At 43.6% G+C, this 26,232-nt stretch overlaps 1 protein-coding gene across 1 annotated transcript in view; it reads right to left on the bottom strand.

Moving 5' to 3' along the window:
- Nucleotides 1-258: 258 nt before the first annotated feature.
- The window catches only part of LOC308507843 (uncharacterized protein C10orf143), a 31,419-nt gene continuing 5,445 nt past the window's right edge, over nucleotides 259-26,232 (bottom strand). Inside the window, exons 2-4 of the mRNA XM_081073580.1 lie at nucleotides 16,624-16,788; nucleotides 16,453-16,515; nucleotides 259-4,237 (exon numbers count right to left, since the gene is read on the bottom strand). Coding sequence (XP_080929706.1) covers nucleotides 4,208-4,237; nucleotides 16,453-16,515; nucleotides 16,624-16,788 — 258 coding nt within the window. The 3' untranslated portion in view covers nucleotides 259-4,207. The remainder of the gene's footprint in view (nucleotides 4,238-16,452; nucleotides 16,516-16,623; nucleotides 16,789-26,232) is intronic.

The following is a 26,232-nucleotide window of genomic DNA, read 5'->3' as shown; positions in this document are numbered from 1 at the left end:
GAAACGAGAAGGCAGGAAAGAGACAGCGACATATCAACCAGTCAGGTGTACAGACCTGATTTGGACCCCAATTCAAGTAAATCATAAAAACCAAACTAAAATGGAAACAATCATTTATGAAGTCGACAAAGCATGTAGAAATTTGATAACATGCGATTTCATAATATAAGGATTTATTGTAAATTTTGGTGGCGGAGTGACGATCGTATTGTGATTGTGTTTTTTTAAACTTTATTTGTTTTTTATTTATTTATTTTTCCAGGACCCATCATCTCCAAGTCAGTAGTTGTTTCAATCTACTTGTGGAGGGCGCTGTTCTCAGTGGCCCATGTGGGGATCGAACCGGCAACCTTGTTAAGAGCTCACGCTCTAATCAACTGAGCTTACAGGCTGCACCTATGATTATGTTTTTAAATGTCTCTTTGGGAGGGACACATGAAATAATTATAGATGAACTAATTTAAGACTGGGATCTGTTTCTAGTAGGGAGGGAAGGGGAGGGCAGTGGGTGGGCAGGATTGGCCATGGGCCGACCGTTGTTGGAGCTGGATGACGTCTAAAGGGTTTCTTATACAGTAGTACATTTCAAACGACTCCGTTGACAAATATTTTGGTTTATGAATGCTGTAAACCTGAAAGTAAATGCTTCGGTTTTCGAACATGCCTCAGAAGTCGAACATGTCACGTGGCTTCTGCTGAGTGCAAGATCCTGAGGCCTAGCTATCGGCTGTTTTCGAACGTTTCAGAACTCTAACAGTCTTCCAGAATGGATAATGTTAGAAAACCGAGGTACCACTGTACTGTTCTGCCTACTTTTATGTTCAAAACGCTCCACATTAAAAAAAAAAAAAATGGCTCTACCCAGCGCTGGTGAAATGGAAGAGACACGTGCTCTTGGGACCTTTCTAGAGAGCAGAAAACCACAGTGTACTCTCTGACCCAGGAATACTTCTAGAATGTTCTTTTATGAGTATAATTGGGAAACTTTATAAAAATGTATGTGTAAGAATGTTTATGCAACAACATTTGTAATAGCAAGAAGATACATGAATGAAAATCACCTAAATGTGCATCACAGAGACAGGAGATGCACTGTGGTGGGTCCACTCAGTGGAATACTACGCAGCCATTTAAAATGACAACCTAACACACATTTCCTGACACAAACATGTACATGCTGCCATTCAAAGCACGTACTTATGGGTGTGTAAGTTCACAGAGAACAAGTTTTGTAAGGATAAACATCGAAATATTAACATTAGAACCTCTGAGTAATGGGATTATGAATGATTTTTATATTTACATCTCTTTTTTACTTATCTACAACTTAAAACTTTTTCTTTAAGAAGTACAGATTTAAGGTATAATTTTAAACGTGTTAAAATTTCTTTGGAAATAAATTATATTTTAAAAGAAGACAGAACACTTCCAGTAGTGTTAATATCTCTTCGTTAACCATTTATCATGGTTTTGAATTTTCTGAGTTTTATAATTTGTTAGTTTAGAAAACATTATAAACTTATTTTTGTGAAATGTTAAAAGGTGTGTGTTGATATTTTCATCCCTACACAGAAAACAATGACAGATCATCATTGAAGAACTGAAAATTTATCGAATGGAAATATATATACAGAAATCCTGTTTCCTCAGGGTGTAAGACAATGTCTTTCCCTCCTCTTCTGACAAGAAAACAAAGATGAAGACCTTTATAGGGCTGACCCCATTTCACACTTGTCCTGGGTGTGCAAAGCCTGTTTAGTGAGACCTGCAGGTTAGGCCTGTTGGGGAACCTGTGAGGACCTGTGGTCCTGCAGGAGACGGTTTCTGTGGGGAGCGTCATCGCCCAGCTGTGCTGGGTGCTCTCTTCTAGGTTCCCAGCGGGACGTGTGGTCCTGCCTCCTGCCTGTCACACCAAACACTGGCCTGACTGCACTTTGCAGACAGAGGCTCCCACACTTCCCTACGGACTGAAAATGGCCTTTTCCAACAAGAGGGGCATACTTAGGGTCAGGGCTGTCCAAACGGTGGCCTGTCCCAGCGAGGACTATCCTTGGGAAATGACGTTTTCCTATGGTGATTCAGGAGAACATTCCATGTGTAATACTCAGTTAGAAATGAACGAGAAGTACACAAGGAGGGCAGTGTGCCAGCAGGCTGAGGGTGGCAGTCTGGGTGACTTGGGTTTGCTTTCCTTTCTGTATTTTCCACATTCTTCTACAATGAACAGGTATTATTTTCATAACCATAAAACAGTTTTACCGAAACATTTGCTTCCCTCATATGTTTCAGGCTGCAGGGTCCAGACGTGGGCTGGGTGGGGAATAGAGATCAAAGATAGGCTGGAGGTGGGGGGCTACGCTGGCCACTCAGGGGAGGGTGGGCCGGATCTCTGCTAAGGCGAGAAGGGTGGCCTAGGATGGGTTCTGTGGGTGTACAGAGAAGGTTCTGGAAGCCTCATCTCAGAGCATTCTTTCTGACCTCTACTAAACTGACTGAAAATGCTGAGGCAACGTTGATGCCATATCTTCCAAGGGCCCACGGCAAGCTTTCCATGCTGAGCACTCTTTACAATGTAGAAATGGCAGAATTCATGATTAACTGCTGCTTCCGCAGCTCTGGCTGGCTTCCCTCCCGCTTCCATCACCTTCACGATGTTACAATCTTTCACGTCCTTTTGCTTTTCCAGAAAAGAAGGCCTGCTATGGCTTTGAGGGGCTTGTAGCGAGGGCTGAGGGCAGAGTGGTCATCAAGGCCTTGTGTGTACCTTCCTGAGTTTCATGCAACGAGCCCTGTGAGTCATCATTCCCATTTCACAGATGAGAGAATAAGGCTCAAAGACTAATGACCGACCAAGGTCACATGGCTGGATGCTGTGGGGAATTGAGACCAGAACCCGTTTGCCAGATTCTAAAGCAGGGCGTCTTCCATCAAGCAGGATTCTGCATGGGGCATATTCTCTACAAAACAGCTTCCGATTCAGGTAACGAGCTGAGGTGATCTGTGTGCCGCTCCACTACCAGAACACCTACCCCTGGATATGTGGACACTCAACCTGGGAATTTGGGGGAAAGGAAGAGCTGACGCACAAAAAGAAAATGTCGTGCATCTAAGACTTCATTTTTTCTGTAAAAATTAAGATGGGTATCTCATTTTGAAAAGAGAGGAGCCAAGTGAAGCTCTTTTAAAATATGTATTTTTAAGGCCACAATGTCAACACTTTCTCTCAGCCCTGGGCGTTCCCACATATGTCACAGCTGTGACCTTATTCAGGGTAAATGTCTAGTGACCGCCAGAGATGCTAGGGCAGGAGTGTGGCTTTCTTTCCTGCCACACAGCAGCGTGCCCCGTGCTTCTGGATAATCTACACCATGGTTGGCAGTGTTCCGGTTTCCTTCCAGCACCCTGTCTTATGTCTGTCTGTCTTTCCAGCATGAAATCCCCTCTGGGACCACACACTGTGACTGTTTATGGACTGGGCTCTTCAGAGTCGATGCTGATGGTTGGTCACTGCCCGAGACCCAGCCCACGTGGATAACACAATGAAAACACGGGAGCACAGGGGCTGCTCTGGCTTTATGAAGGAGGGGACCTGAGAGCAGTCTTGTAACCCAGTGGATTGTCAGGACCTTGTCTCTCAGTGCCCAGGACATCTCAGGAAGCCTTCCAACACAGGGAAAATGACACCAGGCTCCACAGTCACACGATACAGTGAAAACCCAAGAGAAGGTGAGAAGCTTCCATTTTAATATCAAAGGGGTCCAGTTAGAAAATTACACAGACTGGACACTGGCATTTAGCAAAATTCAGTTTAAGAGTAGAGAGCATTTTAAATATAAAAATAGGTCTTTTCATTAAAAAGGGACACACAGCAGCCCTGGATACATGGACAAAACCCCTGAAAAGCACAAAAGTGGGGCTACATCTGGATTTGGTTCCATAAGCCAAAGGAAGTTTGACAGTGAATGTTTTACACTTTTCCATGCCGCCTGGTCTGTTTCTTGACCAGGACACAGCGGGAGGAGCTTAGCGAGCACCAGCGAGGCGCAGGCTCTGGGGGTGACAGGTTCTGCTGGCTGAGCGTGGAGGACGTGGGTTACCTGAATGGGACAACAGGTGGACGCCCACATCCATCCGTGACAGATTTACGTTCGCGCCACATGGGGGTTCAAAACCCAAACTGGAATCTTCCTTTTCCGACTCACATCTTCTACCGATTCTCGATGTGGCTGAAATGTCCCTAAAATGATAAAGGAGCACATTGTGGGGATGCCTTTTATTGGCTCAGTTCACCTACGAAGACCGCGTGCTCACCGACCCGGCGCGGCTGAGCGAGGCCTTACTTCTGAGGTCCGTGTGCATGTATACAGTGCACACGCACGCCTCGGCGAGACGTGGGCTCCGTCCCAGACCACCGCAAGAACCGCAATGCAGCCCATCACACGAGTGTGTTGGTTTGCAGTGCACACACAAGTCTTTACATGACACTGTAGTCTATTAAGTGTGTAATAACATATACCTTAATTAAAAAATACTTTATTGATAAAAACTGCTAACCATCATCGGAGCCCTCAGCGAGTCCTAATCTTTTGCTGGTGGAGGGTCGGGCCTTCAATTTGTAAAAAACGCAGTGTCTGCGAAGCATAATAAAGCGAAGCACAATAAAACGAGGTGTGCCTGTAAATATAAAAATATTATAATTAAGATATTTAAAGCGCTGCCACAGTGACTGTTAAATAGAATGTTCTCATACATGTTATTTTTCTTCCTGGCTATGAGGGAAAAGAGAATGAGAAGATCATCTCAACACTCAGAAAAACAGGACTTGCACACGATGCTGTCTCCTAAGTCCTGAATCCTAGCTACTGAGTCGGGATTCATACAGAACCGGAGCAGTGGCCCCTTCTGGGAGGCTGGAATGGGGATGGAAGTAACCCGGGTTCGTCACCATCCCTACCAGGGACTCCTCACCTTAACCGCACAAATAACAGGGGGAGCCAGATGGCTGCTGGCAGACAGGTGGCCAGACACTGTGCCACCATAAAATGAGGTCTCGTCCAGCAGTCGGAAACCTTTGTCACACTTGGCTATCACAGCAGCGGACAACAGTGAGGCCCCATGGCCCACGGCCAGAGGCTGACTGGGCAGCCCTGCTCTCCAAGGCCACACGCTGAAGGAGGTGGGCTCCCGGGGCCAGCCGAGGGCAGGAAGGGCGGGGTGGGCCAGGTGGTGGGGAGAACAGAGTAGTCTGCCAATGACGGCGTCCTCGTTTCTCGGAAGGGAGGTGCCGCCCTGAGTCATGGGGACCCAATAGGAGAGACTCGGGTCTTACTGACAGCAGGGGAAGCGGTACCCAAGCTCAGGGGCTGGTTTCACACAGGTGGCTCATTCAGGTGATGGGGACAAGAGGCCGTGGTGGCACTGATTCTACCTCATGAGGAGCTGGGGGAGGTTTTATACAGGACAGGTCTCTCGATGGACCATGAAGGCGGAGTGGAACCTTACAAGGTGGGAGAGGGCATCGCAGGCAGTGAGAATAGCATGCGGTCGGAATGTTCCAGAACTGGAGAATCTTCGTGACAATGGCGCCCACGGGCGGTGACAGGAGATCTGCCTGCGAAGTCGGGCTGCGCCCAGACTGTGCAAGACCCTGAGCACCATAATGAATCAGGTACTGATTTAGTCATCGGGCCTGTTTCCCAAAGTCTCCAAGTCCACGTGTGACAGGTGCCCCTTTACTAAAGGACATTTTGGAAACAGTAGACCGAACAAAATTAAACAGGTTTATTTACTGTCATTCTTAGGGTCTTTAATAGTCTAATGCACATCACATCTCCAAAAAGTGGGGGAAAGGATGCATTTCTCGAACTTCTTTGGCCAGGGAACTCTCATCATGAGACCTGGGTAGCGGGACCCCAGATGGGGAAGGGCTGCTTGGGGCACAGGAGTTGTGGAGGCGAGAGGTCGGGGGGACCTCTCAGCCCAGGCGCTGGGGGTGAGGGGTGGAATGGGTGGGGTCAGGACGCAAGACCCCAGAGAAGACGGGGCCAGGGCCTGTCTCAGGAGAGACAGTGGGATGGGGGAGGGGAATGTTTTCAGTTAATTTCATTGCCATCATGTTCATCACTGTCACCAACACCACCACATGGCTCAAAAAAACTGATGTTTTTAAAAACAGTCTTTGCTGAGACGTCTCCCTCCTGCCCCACCCCCACCTCCCTGTTGGACAGGATGTGTCTGAAGACATGTTTGTTGGAAGCAGAACGGATAAGACTTGGGGACAATTAGATAGACAGAGTCACACCACACAACATGAGGTCCAAGATCTGGAATCTTAAACACGAAAGAACCTGCAGAAATTGCTTTTAGACCTTTCATCCAATGCTCTGTCCCCTGACATGACTTCCCTCTTCTCATTAGGTTCCAGTTAGTCCACGGCCCTCTCAAAGCAGAGCCAAAGAGGAGCTGTGCTGCCCCTGAGCCAGACAGCGGTGGTCCAGTGAGGTCTCGAGTCCTTGGACCTCAGATGCCCGATGGCATGGACCCGACATCAGGGGCTAGTCTGATGGGACATGTCCAGCACGGAGTCTCCGATCTGATAAAGTCAGAAAACAGTTGTGCCTTGACTCTAAGTCTTACACAACAGGAGGCTCTGAAGGAAAGGGGAAGAAAGAATAGTTGAAGAAATAATGGCCAAAACTTCTAAAACTTGATGAAAATGATAAATCTACACATCCAAGAAGCGCAATGAACTACAACTAGAACAAGCCCATAGAGATAGACACCTAGACACATCACAAGAAGTGTCAAAAACCAAAGAATTCTGAAAGCAGAGAGAAGACATATCACACACAAGGGATTCTCAATCAGATTAACAGCTGATTTCTCACCGGCTTTGTGGAAGTCAGAAGGCAGTGAGAGGACATATTCAAAGCGCTGACAGGTCGTCTGTTAAGAATTCTATATCCAACAAAACTATTCTTCAAAACTGGGGGAGAGCTTAAGACATGCCCAGATAAAGGGAGAGAGAAAATCTGTCACTAGTAGACCTGCCCTACAAGAAATACCGAAGGGGAAATATTTCGGGTTGAAATTAAAGGACACTAGGTAGTTAACTCAAATCCACATGAAGAAATGGTGTGAATGAGATTTTTTTCTAATTGTTACCAATGAGTAAGTCTGTTTTTGCACGTTTACTTTATATTCAACAACCTTGATGAATATTAGTTCTAGTCATTTATCTGTACATTTCTTAGATTTTCTATATAGACAATTGTATCATCTACAAATAAAAATTTAGTTTTTTCCTTTCTAGCTTTATACCTATTGTTTCTCTTTTGTCTAATTGCGTCAGCTCGGAATCCCAGTACACTGAGCAGAAGTGAGAGCAAGCAGACTTGTTTTCTGCATCAGTGGAAATGCTTCCAATGAGAACGGTATCCTTACCAGGAAAAATCCTCTGTTCTGTTTCTGGAGTGCTGAGTTTGTATCACGAATGGGACCTGCAGGTAACTGAACACTGTTTCCACATCTACTAAGATGATCCTTTGTTCTTTCTTTTTCGATCAGACAACGTAGTAGTTTTTCTAATGTGAAGTCATCCATATGTTTCTTCGTGTAGGATTGACTTTTAACCTGTGCGACCACCTGGGATGGTCCAGCTGAATGTCAACCCACATGCTCACACAGGCAGCTCCTTTAGGGTTTCCAAGATGCTATTCCAAGGACGCCTAGTGTCTACTGTTACCAAGGAGAGGTCTGTTGTCAAAGCATTTTTTCTACATGGATAATCAGTCACTTCCCTCTAGCAGCTCCATAGATTTTTCTCTTTGTCTTCAATGTTCTTCAGTTTCACCATGACGGATGTGTGCAAACATCATGCCCAAGACTCACCATGATTCTTCAGGCAAACAGAAAAGTGTACACAACAATATAAACAACACTCATGAACCATCACATGGCTGAAGAGATACAGCAGTACAGATATGACTGAAATACCCTCTGCCTCCTGAGCCCCCACTCCCTCAGGAGACATACACCTCAGCATCCTGAACTTGATGTTCATTCTCAGGTATGTTTTTATTATCTTATTCAATATGTATCAATGTTTTACATGTTTAAAATTATATTTAAATGATATTGTTCTGTATATATCCTTCTGTATTTTTCTTTTCAGTTCATTCATTTTCACTGCTGTGTATAGTATTTCATTAAATAAATGTACCCCAATTCATTTATTCATTCTCCTATTAATAGACATTTAGGTTGTTTCTGGCATTTTGTTAAGCAAACAATACTACAACAATTATTTCGCATGAATTTTCTAGGGCATCTCTTAGGATACATACCTAGGACTGAAACTTCCAGGTCACAGGGAATACCCACTGTCCCCGTTACGAGGTATTTGCTCTCCAAGTCACTGTGCCAATTTATACCGCCTCCAACAAAGAGGACAGATCCTTCAGCTCTGCATTCTCCCCATACAATCATTTTTATTTTTGCTAATGTGACACTTTAATTTTCATGCCCTTAATTACTAGTGAGGTTAAACATCCACTTATATTTATTGACTAACTGGGTTTCCTCTTCTCTTGCCAATTCATAAACACTCCCCATTTATCTGCTATTTTCTATTCTGTGTGTTGTAAATGTCTTCCCTGCTTTATGACATATTCTTGGATAGTGATGGGGAAATTTTGACAATGCAATGTGTCTTAATACACACAGTCAATGTATTAAAATAAATGCTCTGGGTTTATTACGCTTCATAAATCTACCTAACTTCATAAATATATGAGGTCTGACAATTAAGGTCGTGAACTCATCCTACAAAAAATGCTACACACCCCACGGCTAAATATCACTATGGTCACCTTTGAAGTACCGATGCCAGTGCCTAGTCCACCCTTCAAATCAATTTTGGAACTCTTTTTCTGGAATGGCCATCAGAGCTGTCGTCGTATTACTCTTGATGTCCTGAATGTCATCAAAATGTCTTCCTTTCAATATTTCCTTTATCTTCGGGTAAAGAAAGACATCACTGGGGACCAGATCAGGTGAGTGGGGAGGGTGTTCCAATACAGTTATTTGTTTCCTGGCTAAAAACTCCCTCACAAACAGTGCCGTGTGAGCTGGTGCATTGTCATGATGCAAGAGCCATAAATTGTTGTCGAAAAGTTCAGGTCGTCTAACTTTTTCACGGAGACTTTTCAGCACTTCCAAATAGTAAACTTGGTTAACTTTTAACTGTTCGTCCAGTTGGTACAAATTCATAATGAATAATCCCTCTGATATAAAAAAAAGGTTAGTAACATTATTGCAACAAGTTCGCAAACTTAATTGCCAGATCTAGTATTCTCCTTTTTCACTGAAAGACTTAAAGTTTTTTTTGTGTGTTTTCCATTTTTTTGGTTGGTTTCTTTCTTTCTTTCTTTCTTTTTCTTTTTCTTTCTTTTTTTTTTTTTTTTTGACATTTAGGTTCTTTAATCTTCCCCCACCTCCCAGGATTGATTTTTGTGTGAGGTAGAAATCTAATTTTATCTTTCCTCATATAGGGATAGCCAGTAGTCCTAGCACAATTTATAGAGTACCTTGTCATTCCTAACTGATTTGATTATCTTCTCTGTAACGCATCAAACTGCCATAAATGCATGTTTATTTATTGCTCTGTTTGTCTATTCCTGGGCTAATAACACATTGTCTTAATTATCATAGCTTTGTAATATATCTTGACACTCGATACATAATCTTCCTCACCTTGTTCTTCTGCTTCAAAATTGTTTGGCTTTCTTCAATTCTAGGAAATTCTCAGCCATTATCTTTTCAAAAGTCATTTTTCTTTTCAAATCTTTTCATTATCTTTTCCTCTCCCATAATAAATTCTTTTTTTCTACATTTCCTAATGGACCTTCTCATTCTTTCCTCTATGATTCCTAATCACCTTTCCATAGTTTATATCTCTTTCTCTCTCTTGATGTATTTTGAATGATTTCCCTAGATCTATCTTCTAATTCACTAATTTTGTCTTTAACTGTGTCTAACCTAATGATTTTTTTCCTTTTAACTTCAATGACCATATCATTTATTTTCAGTTTTTTTTTAAACCTTCCAATTACTTTTTCATACTGTCTTCTTCTTTCGTTACGACTTTTTCTTCTTCAATCACTTTTTAAAATCAAAATACTTTTATAGTGAATTTCAGTTTCATTTGTTACTTCAGATTCTTGGAGGTTTCTACTTTCCTGTTTGTTAGAGTTCCTGACCCCCTCTCCTCCTCTGTAACCATGGTGGTTTGTTTCTGTGGGTCTTTTTTCTTGTGACCTCATCCCCAGTGCACCTATTTCATCCCTGAGCTCTGTATGCTCTGGGTGGCGGAAGCCTACAGGACAGTGCTGCCTTTGCCACTATCCAAAACCGTAAGGATTCAATAGCTGCAACTATTTTTATGTTAATGCTAACTTTTGATTCTTATACCACGGAGATAGAATAAATTGGAGCCTGCACCCATGCATGGCCTGGTATTTTAATTTCTAATCCCCCTTTAAAGTACAGGCAGCTTTTCAAGGCTCTGAACTTTAGGCAAGGGTCCAAATCCTAGCTGCCACACCTCCACGGGCCAAAGTCACATCCATTTCTGGACATTAGAATTCTAGCCCCCCGTCCCTGGGCCCAGTCAAGGACCAGATCCAACAGAGGCCAAGACCAAAGGGCAGCCACAGGGATGTGTTTGGTATCCATTGCTCTGCTTTCACTTCTCTCTTCACTTTTATGATTAACTATGTACTTCATGTTTTCATCTGTAGCAGGAGGGGGGCACACTGCATTAGCTTAATCTAACATGCTTGTAAGAAGTCAACAATGCACTTTTCTTAAAGTGCTCACTATTTTTTATTTCTTTTCACCATCTCCTCATAGTTTAAGATATTTTATTCCTAGAGAAAGAGGTTTTTGCTTTGCTCTTCCCGTCTTCTGAAGGCTTTCTGATCCCTCAAAGCCTAGAAATGATCAAAGTAAGTTGAAATTGTTAAATAACACTATTTTTCTGGTATCCATATTCCAGAGAAAACATTTACTGTCAGAAGCTCAATCTGAAAATTTTGTCAGCGAGTCAATTCAAACTCATCTATTTGGGGATTTGCATTTGACTACTGACACAGCCCAACGCTCCTCTTGCCAGTTTCTTCCCCAGTTAGAATAATTAAGCTCTGAGTCTTAGCCAGGGACTCTCACGGTGTGTGGGGACGACGTCCATGAAGACCCACAATGTCACTGCTGCACTTCGCAGGGGGTTAGCGGCCACTGTACCCAGTGTGAGGGACTGCTGCTGGCACACTGGCTGGACACACAGAGCAGCCCCGAGCAGGAGGAGAGGGCTGCAGTGAAAGCTGGAGCCCCAGTTCCCCATGAAGCCCGGCGCATGGCAGGCCAATCACTTAACCCCTACAGACCTCGTTTTCCTTATCTGTAAATTGACGGGGTTAGACCGGTGAACTCTGGGATCCCTGACAAACTGAAAGGAAAAATGCACGAGCACAACTTGATCCTTACAGAACGATCAATGAAATTCCCATTGAGCCTTCCATGAGTGCATTTCCTTCTTTCAGGACATAAGAATAAAAGACTGACAAGAGCGAGCTGCTGCTGAAATAGGACACAAAGAGCAAATCCCTGCACATCGCTTTCTTAATCTAGGTCAGAACGCTACATTTTCAGCCTCGGCCATTGTGGCCGGCTTGACAGCTGGCCTACCGTACGGAGCACAGGCAGGCACAGGAGAAAGGCAGAAACCTTGTTTCCACTGGGTCCTGGGTCTGCGCCGGTCCAGTGCCAGTGTTTATAGATACAATCGTCAGTGACACAGCAAATAAAATTAGTATTTTAAAGGTCATCCATTTGGAGATAAAAGAAGTACCAAGAAAAAACACACATCCACTTAGAATCCGATAATAATTGTACTTGGGCCCCCGCTGCCCCCATGCAAGGAAAAATGAACCCATCGACAGGCTCAGACTACAGACCCTTTCCTGGCCTTCTATTTCTACTCCTGCAGTGCTGCCACTCTTCCTGACCCCACCCCCACGGTCAGGCAGTGGATTCAAGGTCAAAAAGTGAATAAGACAGAGGCTTACTAAAACTACCCCCTCAGTATCTGCCCTCCACACGAAGGAACATGCCAGTAGCCGAAGTCAGTTTGTTGGGAGGTGGGAGTGGGGCTGGTCTACAATACCAACAAAATCATGTTTCCATGTTGGCTTTCAGGCGGCAATTCACTACCAGTTTGGGTAAAACCCAGTAACACCAGATAAAGGAAAGCAAAGTAACACCAGTGATGGGCAATATTAAAAGGCCCAACTGGAGTTTTCCATGTCACACGCCCCGTCTGACTTACAGCCCGACTGGCTCTGCCAGCACACCAAATGCTGGGCTCTGGACTCAGAAGCTAAGCCTGAGGTGGGCAGCAAAGACCCCGAGTGCTGTGTTCAAAACAGCAAGCTCATCTTTTTTCTCTCCTCCCCACCCGCCAAAGGAATTTGTCCACTCATTAGCTGATTAGCCCAGGCAGGGTCCAGTCAGAGAACAGAAACCAGTCTAGGTATTTCCAACAGGGGGAATTTAACATGAGATTCAACTGCACAAATCGTGAGACAAGAGAAGCCACACAGGGGGGAGGCAACCCCACAACCCACAGCAGGAAGACCCCCCCCTCGGGCTGGGAAGACCCAGGAGGAGGAGCGTGATCAGAGCCCAGGCACCCACTGGTCAGAGCTAGGACCACCCCTGCAGGACCGTGACCCTGGAGGGAGGCGCTGAGGCTGCCCTTGGGGGTTATGGGGGGAGGGGGAGAAATGCCCTGCTTCCTCCCCAGCCTCCCACCACACTCCTGTCCAGTGTCAGAAACCAGAAATGCAGTTTCCGCCACAGAGAGCAGGGGAGACAAAGCCAGGGATGGAGCTGAGGGAAAACGGGCACCTGACCCTCACGCTGACCCCCTGAAACCTGAGGGCAACCCCTCCCCCAAGGGACTCCAGCGCTGGGGAGCAACAGTGTCAGAGAGCAGGCGCCACTCGGAAAACACAGGGCTGAGGGAACAGCACCTACTCCAACCAACATCCTAACGCTCTTCTTCCTATTGTTTTCTGCCTTATAACGCCACCCCGTTTTCATGTGTCTTTTTAATTCTGGAGATCTTTGGAGGTTTCACTTCATGGGTTTGAATTTGCAAAGAACGACGCGATTTTGTTGTCACACTTGGACCCCACAGGCTGAGCTGGCCCAAGAAGGAGGCCTGCTCCAAGGCCACAGGGCAGCTCTGGAAACCCCTGTGGAAGGAAAGGCGGCCTGCCGCTGACGGCGACCATTGGCTGCTTCCGGACTTGGTGCCCAGCAGAGGGCAGCCTGGTCCTGGGGGGGGGGGTGGACACCCCGAATGACACTACCACGTCCCACCACATGAGTAGAGGACAGTTTCATCCCATCTGTCAGTAACACTAGCAGGGTGACTCAGGACTAGGAAGAGATGCTTTTCTGAGTAACTTGCACTATGAGTTGAATACTCACAGTGATTACTGTAAGAAACTAAGTCAGCAACTACTGCAACACTGAGCACTGCACAATGAGCTGGAATGGATCAAACAGAGAAGAGTGATGTGCTGATGTAGAATTTGCGGCAATTTCTGGGTGTGGGCCGGGATCGTGTCTCGTGAAGCAGAAGAATGGCCACCGAGACCAGGGAGATGCAATCGTAAAGGAAGATAGTTTATTAAAGCAAGAGGAAAGGTTACAGCTCCCAAGCGGGAGGGGTACCTGAAACTGGAAAGCGCAGTGACTGAGGCAAAAGGCTTTTACATTTATATTTATATTTCTGCCCAGGAGGGGAATATTGGAATGCTGGGACCCACCAGTATGATGTTTATCAGATCGGCTCTGCTGTTTCAGCCTCGGGGAGACTTTTGAAATGTTCTGGTTGCTCCAGAGCACGATTAAGGTTTCTGCCCTGGAGGAGCAGGGTATATGCAGGCTTGGAAGATATGGTCAGTTCAGTTTCTGCTCAGTCTACCAGGGAATTCCTAACTGCCTGATGTCACACTAACTAACTTGTCTCAATGCCATCGTGAAACGTGAGAGTGACAAGGTCTACGGGAAGAGTGCCTGCATATGTGAGAAGTCAGGACCTCGCATTGGTGAGAAATGATTCATGACAAAAACAAGAAAAAGCTTAGGAACAGAAGGACAACAGGAACTCAGGCACCGAGCTGAGACAGCCGCGTGGAGAATTTAGAGCAGAACTGATCAGATGAGCCGATAGTCACCGGGTCAGAAATATACAGGGTCAGAAATAAGTTCGGAGTAGGATGCAAAAGGATAAGTACTGCGGAAAAGCACCAAAGAAGCTGAGAATCACACACAAGTTTCCTGCTGGGAATTCCACACAAACTACCCAAGGCTGGTCACCTGGGTCAGCTACAGGAGGGGAATGGTGGGGCGGGGGAGGGGCACTCATGTGCAAAGGGGGCACACTTGTACACACATGGAGCTGCTTGTGTGATGAAGTCATCTGAAACATGGGGCTGCGGCCCACTGCTGATCTGTGCTAAGTACTTCTCCCTGGGATCCTGCATCACTAAAAATACTATTTGCTTTTTATTTAACACTGAACTTTCGATGCTCTAGAATACAGAAATAGTGTCTTATTATTTTAAAAGCTTAGAGGGAAACTAGCCATATTATTAGAAAAAGAAGATATATGCAGCTATAGTCTGTTCAAATATCAAGAGGTGTGACTTTTCAAATTCACATTTCAATCTTTATTTACATAAGACTTAGAAATAGTGGGGGTAAATATTAAATCACCCAAGCCTCGGTGAAATTTTATTGAGAATAACTACAAATAAGGGAAACTGATTTTTTAAAGTCGGTTTCTGAAATTTAGATGAAAAAGAATATCAAGCATTAACAAAAAAATGATATATTTACATATCAATATAGGTTTTCTGCTCATAGATTCATTTCCTCTGAAACATAACAGAGGCAAGCTTGGGGAATTACAAAGGAAGGAAAACCCTCATCAAATAGGTGCTGTTGTTCAAACAGAATATTAGCCAAAATGATCCAATCAGTTGCTTGAGCCAAATTTTTTTTCCCTTTACGCCATTCATGCCAGAACATAAGCTCCCAGGGCACCGAGAATCCATGCTCCCCTCCCAGGGTTTGCCCACAGCTGGGGGTTTGAAAGGCACATTCCCCTGGCGTGGGATGAGAACAGGGACGGTCACAGCATTAACACAGGCGCCCAGAATGGGGTCCTATTTCTCCAGGTGACTTATCTCTCCATGCCAGGGTCTGTCTGGCAGTTGCATGAGTCAGCCTAAGCACAGCAGTTCACACTGCAGGGCCCTGATTTCCCACTGTGCAGGAAGGACTCTGCCAGGGAACGCACAGAACCAGCGGAAATGCTCCTGGAGGTGGAGACGCACGCCTTCAGGGACTGACTCCGACATAAAGGCTCTGTTTATACTTGTCTAATGACTTCAGATAATCAGAGGTTCACACGGGTGACAACTGCCACAGTTTCAGGTCTTGGTATAAAACACACTCATTGCCTATCATTGTGAAACATGGTAGCTTGCAACGTGTCCGTTGAAGAGCTCTCTAATTTATGGACTCAATCTTTTGCTCATCAAAAACACAGCAATACATTTCTCTAAAAATCTTTAGGGGGCAATAGCAGAAATACACAGACATGCACACACACACACACTCACACACACACTCCTGGTTTCTGTGTTTGGAAATTAAACGCAATTCTATTTTATTACAGTATTAAGATTCCAAATTTTAAATTTAAAAAACCCCAAGAATTACAGACTTATCAAAGATATATTAACTTGTTCTTAAATAAGCTCAAAATTAATAACAAAGGTATTATTATGCTAATGTCACTGTAGGACGTTCTGCCTGGTACAGGACCCTGAGACTGACTGGCAAAGCCAGACCTCCCTTTACATTGAATGAGAGGTGTGACTGCTGCGTCTCTCCTTCTGACATGTGTGGTTTATGGGAAGTTTATGGAAACATGACAGAAAAGTTTAAACAGAGACCAGAAAAAACAACGTGCATTCTATTTGGATGACGAAATGAGGGCAGGTCTTGTCTCCCAGCTGCCCTGAAAAGATCTCTGTGTCACACCATTCCACGGCCTGTTCCCTTCCCTGAGTCCTGCTTTTAGAAAGAATTTTAAATGTATTTTCCATTTCTATTTCCAACTTGAAGCTGGAAACAAATTAGTTTGCACCCCAGTAGAATACTAAGAAAAGCTTAAATCAATCTGCACCTTTTTATTTACATCCCTCATTCCTTAGAAACGTAATTGCCATTTTTATTAACTTTGTTTTATGGATCTAATATTTAAGAACAAGTCTATCTTTTATGTCACAGCAAGAAGGTTAATGCACTTACAGATTCTCCTGCAATACATCTCGGGCACGGCTGGGCCAGGCTCCTTCCACCATTTGGAGGAATCTATTTAACAAATCACAGACGCAGATGTATCAGAACAATGGTTATTTACACTTTTTATTAAAATATTTAAATGGGTTCCCAGCTGGTGTGGCAGGAACAGGAACCTACCCCGACACGTGGTGGCCCCTGGCCAATGTCTGGCCTCGTTGCAGGGAGGTGGCCTCCAGGCGGCCAGGCCAGATTCTCACAGCCCCAGGACCCCAGGACGCTGGCCTTGCCTGGGGGGCACCCCCGCTCCTGTACAGCTGCTTCGAAGCTCTTGCATGCCCGTTTCTGAAACAAACAAAATTTCACATGAGATGGCTTCATAAAGCACACAACACTCTAATTAAATTTGCTTTCTGAAAACTTTAGTGGCAAATACCGACCCCTGTGGAGAGGGGAAAGTTTATAGGACATCTGAGGAGATGACTTGAAACTTTATCTTCAGCAATAACCACCATCAATTACATTTAACCTGATTATTGCCTGCATTGTCTGATATTTACTTAGCTTTATAGATTTAAAATAGTCATTTTAACAATTTTGGCCGAAACTCTTGTAATAAACTATTGTGATTGGTTTATTGATATTGAAAATGTACGAAACCTATAAATTTTGTTCAAGAAACTAGTTATATGCTTCAACACATTTTGCCCAGTGCTACATTACATACTTTCTTAATGCAATAGGAATAATTCACATGTGAATAATTCTTTCTCTTACTGACACTTTAGAGCAAATTAATTTTATTTCAAAAGTTGCAAACACAGTTCATAACTGGATACCTTTGGGAAAGTTACCACTTGGTTTTCGCTTCCCTGAACTGAAGAAGATAAATTATCAAAACAATCCTCTAATGCTAAAGAAAACATTATTCACTCTCAAAGTTCCAGGACTTTGTGTATTCTGAGAGGTAACTCTGCTTTCACTGACAGAGGTAGGAGGACCTTTGCAAACAGCCACGGAGTCGGCCTTGCCAGTGCCAATGGTGGCCGGGTCCCTGAGCCAGCCCGCAGGCCCCACTGCTGGACAGCTCCTGCCACCGGCAAACATTTCCGTTAGCACAGCGGCTCCCAACTCCTCCAGTCACTTGCAAACCATTGCTATGATTGTGCCACATTTGTTTATCTGTACTATTATTTATTTAATATTTTCTAAATTGACTTCTTTTTATTTAATGGATTTATTCAATATAGAAACTTCGTATTTGTAGACCGTTAGTTTTACTGTTCTCTAACATACCTTAAAACACTTAAGGATTCAAATGAAAAATGTTGAACTCTGGGCCGCTTAAGCCACTAGAATAATTTCTTGGGCTAAGGGTTTGACCCCCAGATAGCTAAGGACAAGCGCAGGGCACAGCTGTCACCCACCTCTCTACAGTTCTTCCCAAACGACGTGAAATTACAGAAAGGAAAACCAGAAATTCTATACCTAACCACACCCTGGGTAAAACTTAAAGACAGAGACTGCCGAAATCTGAAAATAAGGCTAATAAAAATAGAAATGCCACCAAATTCAAGAGTGCCCCCCCACCCACCCACCGACTCGGGCTGCGTGGAGGGCAAGGGCATAAGGAAAAACTGTGATCGACGGAGGAAGGACACTAGCACAGGGGGTGAGAGCGATTTACACGCCACGCTTACGCCCTACCCCCTGCAAAGTCCACAACAAACACGAAAAAGCTATGAAAGCACCTGCGCAGACCAGAGCATAGACTCAGGGAAGGGATTTCAACGTCCACACAGTTTAAAGAACCAGCTACCATTTAAAGATGCAGGCTTCAAAACTCATGACTTCTGGGGGAAGAACAAGGCAATAGAAGAAGGGAGAAGCACTCTTTGGGAACTGGTTGGTGAAGATAAAAAGAAGGAAAAGAGGGAAAATTTAGGGACCATAATACCAGAAGGGTTGCACACGTGCTCCCTGTTAGTCACCTAAACACACAAACAAACAGCAACCTGAGTTCGGGACTTGGCCCGACTAACAAAAGAGGTGCCATCACACTAGCGATCTTTTGAAAAACACAAATACCATAAACATTTCCTACTGAAAAGAATCATGAATCTAAAGAAAATAGTAGTTCAGTACTCTAAAAACATAATTAAGTATGTTCGAACAAACATGAAGATATGAAAAATCACCTTGAATTAGAAATGTGAAATTAAAAGCAGAAGGGGACCAAAACAGAGAAAGGAAGGAAAAGTTGAATGAACTCAGGAAAGTAATGAAAGGAAAAAACAAAATTATTTCAGAAACAAAGAAAAAATTATAAAGTGCCAAAGGAGTATAAATTCAAATAAAAATTCATAAAGGGCATTGAGGAAAGACAGGAATACAATGGAGAGAATGAAAATGACATTTGAATAAAGAATTAAAGAGTAAGAAATAAAGCAGCGGGAGTGGAAGACAAAGAAGGAATAACGCTCGTAAATCAGAGATCCTGAAAGAGGAAAACAAAATAAAGGAGCAAAGCTAATATTTAAAACTATAATCCAAGAAAACTTTGCAGAAATAAAAAAAGGACTGAATATTAAAATGAAAAGGTTCACAGGGTACCTGGGAAATCAACCCAGAATGATCAACCCTGAGACACATCCTAACAAAACTATGAGATTTCAAAGACAAAGATAAAATCCTCAAGGCCCCTGGCTGGGCACAAAGATCAGTGAACGTGACAAGAAATGAGACTGGCATCAGACTTTGCAAAGCCAACATGTAAGTAAGACAACAATGAAGCAACACTTTTAAACAATTCAATGAAAGAAAGAACGAACCAAGAATTGTAAATCCAGCAAGCTGCCTTTGTTATCAAGACTATCAAAAACAGTTTTTAACATACATGAATTTAGAGAATACCACACCCCTACACCCATCAGCCCTTCCTGCGAATTCTATGTGAGGATGAGCTTTATCTAACCAAGGGGTGACTGGGAAAATTCCAGCAAAAGGATTTTGATGAGCATTTATAGTTATTTAGATGTATATCTAAGACTAAAACGAAGGTGGGATTTGGCTGATAGACTAATGTACAAATATTATATACGAAGCAGAAATAATTCAACTAAAATATGGGAGATAAAGGAAGAGGGAAAGTAGAAAAAGTCTGATTAATATCTAGGCTATTATTGTATAGCTGGGTATTAAAGGATACCGGAAAAAAACTGGTAAATCAGACAGTGAAGAGTAAAATAATAAAACAGGTTACTAAGGACATCAAAATAGATTTAAATACAAATCTGTGTAAATCCAAAGTTAAAAAATCTCAATAAAAGAGAAGACAGATCTCATAGAGAAAGAAACAGCAATATAACAAAATATAAATAATTATAAAATATTACGATAAAGAGTTGCAAACAAATTAGTCATGCCAATAAATACTAATGGATTTAAGCCATCTGTTAAAAGAAAGAGATTTTTAATTTGTCTCACAGAACAAGACCCAACTATATGCTGTAAACAAGAGACATACCTAAAATGAAGTCATTCTGAAAGGCTAAACCTAAAAAGGATGGACAAAAGTACACCTGGAAAATGAAAACAAAAAGAACAGCAGTAGACCAAGTAGAAATCAAGCCCCAACGTGTTCAACACAACTGAGGACGTATTTAATGCTAAAAGCCAGTGCACAATGGAGACATAACGCTCATGAACATGTAGCACCGACTAACACAAGCACGACCTTCATGAAGCAAAGACGACAGGGGACCCAAGGAAACCCAGTTAGAAACCCACTAATCTTAGGAGATTTACTACACTATTCTCAGTACCAGGCAGAGCAAGTACACACAAAAGGAGGAGACAGACGATCTAGACGCTATCAATCAAGGTGGATCCATAGATCTATGGATCCATAGATCCATACAGCCATAGCTGTATCTTGAACTCTAAACCTTGGTGACAGCAAATACACATTCTTATCAAGAACCTGTGGCACAGTCACAACAGCTGATCATACATTAGGTCACAAAGTAAACACCAACATAAGGTAGAAACTACCTCCAAAAGGTAGAAATACTGCAAACAACACCCTCTGATCACAATGCAATAAAACTATACATTACTAACAAAAACAAAACACAGAAAGGCGCTTGCACCTGGGTATTTAAAACCCCCATCACTGACTCTAGGTGAAAGAGGAAATACAAACTAAATACAGACTCTAAAACAAATAATTACAAGAAAACACTACCTATCAGAATCTATGGAATGGTTTATTTAAAGCTGTAATCAGAGAAATAGTCATTATACTAACATTTTTATCAATAATGAAAAAATAAAATTAACAAATAAATCTCAGCTCATGAAAACTAGAAAACAACAACACAGTAACCCAAAAGAAAACACAAGGAAGGAAATAATTGAGGGAACACCTGATTAATGAGATAGAGGATTTTCCATTGTAAAACATATCTAATAAATCTAAACTGTAGGTGTTTTTGGGTGGTGGGAGGAATTAAAATAGACAATCCAGTAGCTAAATTGATCAAGAAAAAACAGGTAAAAGCACAAATGTAGAAAATAAGAAATGATGAAGAGGAAATAACCAGTGAAAACATACACTAAATGAATGGCCTCAGCAACTACATCACACGTGGGTTCGAGAGACTCGCACCCTCCACAACCCTCGTTCTTCTCCACATGAAGCAACTGTCCCATTCCTGGCCCTTACTGAGTGTCCCTCTTCTTTAAATGTAACTGCATGCTCTCCTGCAGACCCTCGTTAAGTTTAATTTGATTTCCATGTTGTATTCCAGCATATCAAACTATACTCAATCATTCTGCCAAATACTGCAGTAATCACGTTGATGCTGCAGTAATCACGTTGATGCTGCAGTAATCACGTTGATGCTGCAGTAATCACGTTGATGCTGCAGTAATCACGTTGATGCTGCAGTAATCACGTTGATGCTGCAGTAATCACGCTGATGCTGCAGTAATCACGTTGATGCTGCAGTAATCACGCTGATGCTGCAGTAATCACGTTGATGCTGCAGTAATCACGTTGATGCTGCAGTAATCACGTTGATGCTGCAGTAATCACGCTGATGCTGCAGTAATCACGCTGATGCTGCAGTAATCACACTGATGCTGCAGTAATCACGTTGATGCTGCAGTAATCACGTTGATGCTGCAGTAATCACGTTGATGCTGCAGAATCACGTTGATGCTGCAGTAATCACGCTGATGCTGCAGTAATCACGTTGATGCTGCAGTAATCACGTTGATGCTGCAGTAATCACGTTGATGCTGCAGTAATCACGCTGATGCTGCAGTAATCACGCTGATGCTGCAGTCATCACAGTAATACCATCTTCACGACTTGCAAATAATGCAGTGTCCTGCATCTTCACCTACGTCAGATGACAGTACTGGAGAAGAAAAGACCAAGGGCCTAGAGCTCTGGTCATTCGGGATCTGCTCAATCTTCATACTGTAAAAAGAGGGTGAAAAGACATGGAGACAACCTCAGTGTCCTTCAACAGATGTCCTTCAACACACAATGGAATCCGGCTCAGCCAGCAAAAGATGCAGTGCTGCCACTGCAACGAAATGGGGGGTCTTGAGACCATAGTGCTAAGTGAAATACAATGGGTGGAAAAGGACAAGGACCGTATGGTTCCACTCCTGTGTGGGACATAAAACAAAAAGTAACAAACGAAAAATAGAAACCCAACTCACAGACACAGACGACACCATGGTGGTTACCAGAGGGCAGGGGGAAGGGTGAAGAGCGCAAAGGGGGTCACATACATGGTGACGGAAGCAGACTAGACTTTGGGTGGTGAGCACATAAGAGCGCAAACAGGTGTCGTATTATAAAGTTGTACCCCTGAAATCTATCGAATGCTATTAACCAATGTATCCCAATACATTCAATTTAAAAATCAGGTGTAATGTGTTAAAATTGGTTTACTCTCAACTTTCAATAATCTGTGCTAAAAGGAAAAGGTAGAAATACTACTTTATACCTAGGTCTCTCCTTTCCCCATCAGTGACACCAGTCGGCTAGGAGCAATCATCTTTTCCCTTGTTCTTTCTCAACAACGTCAGACCTGCCAAAAAGGAAAGCACAGGGCATGGACGACGAGCGAGAGGCAGAACCTACACTGACGATGACCTCTGGACCCTCTGGGGCTCCATTCTGAAGCAGTTCTGTGGGCTCACCTGACGCGGGGCACAGTGGCTCAGGTCAGGCCCCCACAGCCCGTGTGGCAGGCGAAGGGGGAACCACTCTGAGACCAAGGTGCTGGGTGATGGCTGGGCTCCTCCAGGGACGTGATTACCGGCGTGGTGGCCCTCGGCCAGCTGAGTGGACGGAATGATTCATGTTCCTGCTATTTACTACGGACACGGAGAGCTGCCTGCACACGATATTGACCTGGACACTTACTTGGCACACAGCCCAGTGCCGGGGGTGGTGGGACCCAAGCAAGTGAAGGCTGCAGAAGCACTTAACTCCAGGGTATATGCATGACGGGTCACTCTACAGCCTTCTGGAGGGCGTATCAGCCTTCCTAGAGGCAGACGAAGATTTGCCACCCGGCTACAAAGCCCCCACACTGTAGAAACAAAATTAAAATCCCGCATGGACACAAAGACCCCATTTCTCCACAGTAACTGAAGATCAGTCCAACAGCAACCTCGCCAGAGAAAAACTACAAGAACAACATGACCAAGACACTTGATAAGATGCATAAATTAAAATATAAACTAGGTCTCATGTTCCTCAACGGTGGAACGGAGGTGGCGGTCTGGGAAAGACATGTTGCCCTTGCTGCGGAGGCCAGTCGCGCCTTTGTTGCCCGGGACCTTCTCCTCCATTGGAAGTGAGGGGGCCCCAGTGAGCTTGAGGAGTGGGGCGGGCGGCTGGGAGGAAGGGGCAGCTGCTAAAGGCTTCAGGGCACCTATGAAATTCAAGGCCCAGTAGGAAGAGAGAAACCAGATGGGGATGCAGTCCCCACACAGCTGGGCACACACCGGTGAGCCCGTGAACAGAGCAGGGCACAGAGAACACACAAGTCAGGTACCAGCACTGCGGGGGCTGAACTCGGACTCGTGGCCACCTCCAGAAACCCACCCTCCACTCTACTAGGGAAGAATGTGGAGAATAAAGAAAAAAAGACACCAACTTCCTTGCACACTTCGACAGAAAAGCACTGTATTCTCTTCAATCAGCACAGCCAGAAAATGGCACGTTCTTAAAGATTAAACACCTTGAATTGAACATATGAGTATCTAACATATATGCTAATATGTGAGTTAGGTATATGCACTATGTGTTGGAATACCAGTGTAAATCATTAGAATGCAGTAATGCAATCAACGGTGTCTATACACACACACACACACACACACACACACACACCCTTCATTTTGAGGATTTTTATTGACTAACGGCCTTTATTTTAAAGATCATGTGCATTATAAATGTGTCATGCTGGTTAATTGAGTCCTAGCTGCCGGAAACAGTTTGCGCAGGGAGGTTTTTTTAGTTTAGTTTGGTTTAGTTTTCATTCCACCGAAGTAAAGAAAGTTTGCTTTTGCTGATGTGGATGGAGTAGCTGACGTGGACGTCCATCAGCCCTGGACACAAAACCGTTACCGCTGACGAGCTCGATTGATAAGGCCCTTCAGACTGCCATTTAGGAAGAGAGTATGGTTTCCATCAAGCAAAGAGTCCTCCTCGATGACATTTTCATTTGGAAAATGACCTTGCACTTGGAAGGTTCCCTCTACAACACAGTGAAATCTGGCACCGTGTCAACTACAGAAAGGACAGAGTGAGGATTCCTGCTGTCCACTCCCATGTCATCAGGGTGAACGGGGCTCGAACCAAACAGATCTGAACTTACGGTGCCAATCCAGCTTGGCAGAGAAGGCGATTTCTGAGGAGACGACCAAAAGCCCCTGGTCAGAAGTAAGAGTGCCAACTCAACTCTATGAGAGCTGGTTATCTGAAGGAAGACAGCAGGGAAGAGCAATAAAAACCAGTCACTTCTAATCCACGTAAAAAGACATCAATGTACACACTAGACTTACTGAGGATTAATTTTACGCTTGCAATATTTATCAAGAGCACTATAAACCTAAGTCACACTCCTGACTATAATTAAGGACCTTAAGGAAAGCAGGCATACAACTTTTCTTACAACAGGTAGAACCTAATGAGCATCCCTTCCCATCACAAAAACCAGTTTACAGTGTTTCCACATTTCTGTCACTTGATCCTCACAATAATTCTGTGACACGGGAAGAGTAGGGAATTTTATTTCTATTTCACAGATGAGGAGAACAAAGTCCCAAAACCAAGGCTAACTTGCCTGACATCCGATGATTTGAAATGAAAGACCTGGATCTTCAGTGTATTTTCAGTCTCAGACAAGACTGAGAAATACAACTAAAGAAGCACTAAAAATTAAACCGTGGAGGAAAAAGATTTCTAAACTTAACATAAGTCTACAATAATTGAGGCAGTGTGTACAGGAACAAACACAGATCAACGGCACAGAACTGAGAATCAGAAGAAAATCCTCACATGTATGGCTAACTGACTTGTCAAAGGTGCCCAGACAATTCCACCAAGACAGAATGGCCTTCACACAAAAATGGTGCTGCCCCGATTCAGTATCTGCATGCCTAAGGAGGGACTTCGGGCCCGACCACATATGACAGATGAAAATGAACTCAAAATGAATCAGAGATCTAAACGTAAGGGCTAAAGGCATAAAATTATTAGAAAAGAACACAGGAGAAAATCTCTGTGATCTTGGGTTAGAGATTTCTTAGATACGACACCAAAAGCATGATCCATGAAAGAAACAAATTGATAAATTAGACTTCATCCATATCTAACTTTTGGACTTCAAAAGACACCATTAAGAAAGTAAAAAGTCAAGCCACATCCTTGGAGAAAATACACATCATATATATGTTAAAGGATTTGTACCCAGAATATATAAAGAAGTCTTTCAATTTAACAAGACAAATAACATAAGTTTTTAAATGGGCAAAGGATTTGAATAGTAATTTTTCCAGCTAAGATGCACAAAATGCCAATAAGCACATGAAAAGAGATTCAACATCATTAGTCCTTAGAAAAATGCAAATCAAAAACACAGTGGAAAAAAAAAGAAACTGTAAAAAAAATACACAAATACCCCACAATGGGATACCACTTCCCACCCACCAGAATGGTTACAACCAAAAGAGACAATAGCAAGTGATGAGAAGGATGTGGAGAAACTGGAACCCTCCTCATTCACTGCCAGCGGGAATCTAAAGGGTGCAGCTTCTGTGAGAACAGTCTGGAGATTCCCCAACCTGCCAAGCACAGTCACCCTATGGCGCAGCAATTCCACAATTAGGTAGCTACCCAAGAGAAATGAAAACATCTGTCCACGCAAACTTGGACGCGAATGTTCTCGGCCGCATTACTTATAAAGCCCGGAAGTGCTAACAACCCAAATGCCCGTCAGCTGATAAATGGGTAAGGACAATGTGGTCTGTCCAGACCATGGGATACTGTTTAGCAACAGAAATGAATAAGGCACCGGTCTTCCACATGGGTGTACCTCAAAACCTTGTTATGCTAAGTGAAAGAAACCAGGCACAAGAGACCACATATGAACTATTTTGTGATTCCATCAATACCAATGGTGGAGAACAGGCAAATGCAAAGAGACAGAAAGGCAACTGACAGTTGCTTAGGACGGCGGGAGAGGAAGCAGGGAG

Source organism: Rhinolophus hipposideros, assembly GCF_964194185.1.
Source record: "Rhinolophus hipposideros genome assembly, chromosome: 15".
NCBI lineage: Eukaryota > Metazoa > Chordata > Mammalia > Chiroptera > Rhinolophidae > Rhinolophus > Rhinolophus hipposideros.
The sequence above is the reverse complement of the archived record's forward strand: the minus strand, read 5'-3'. Positions and strand labels throughout refer to the sequence as shown.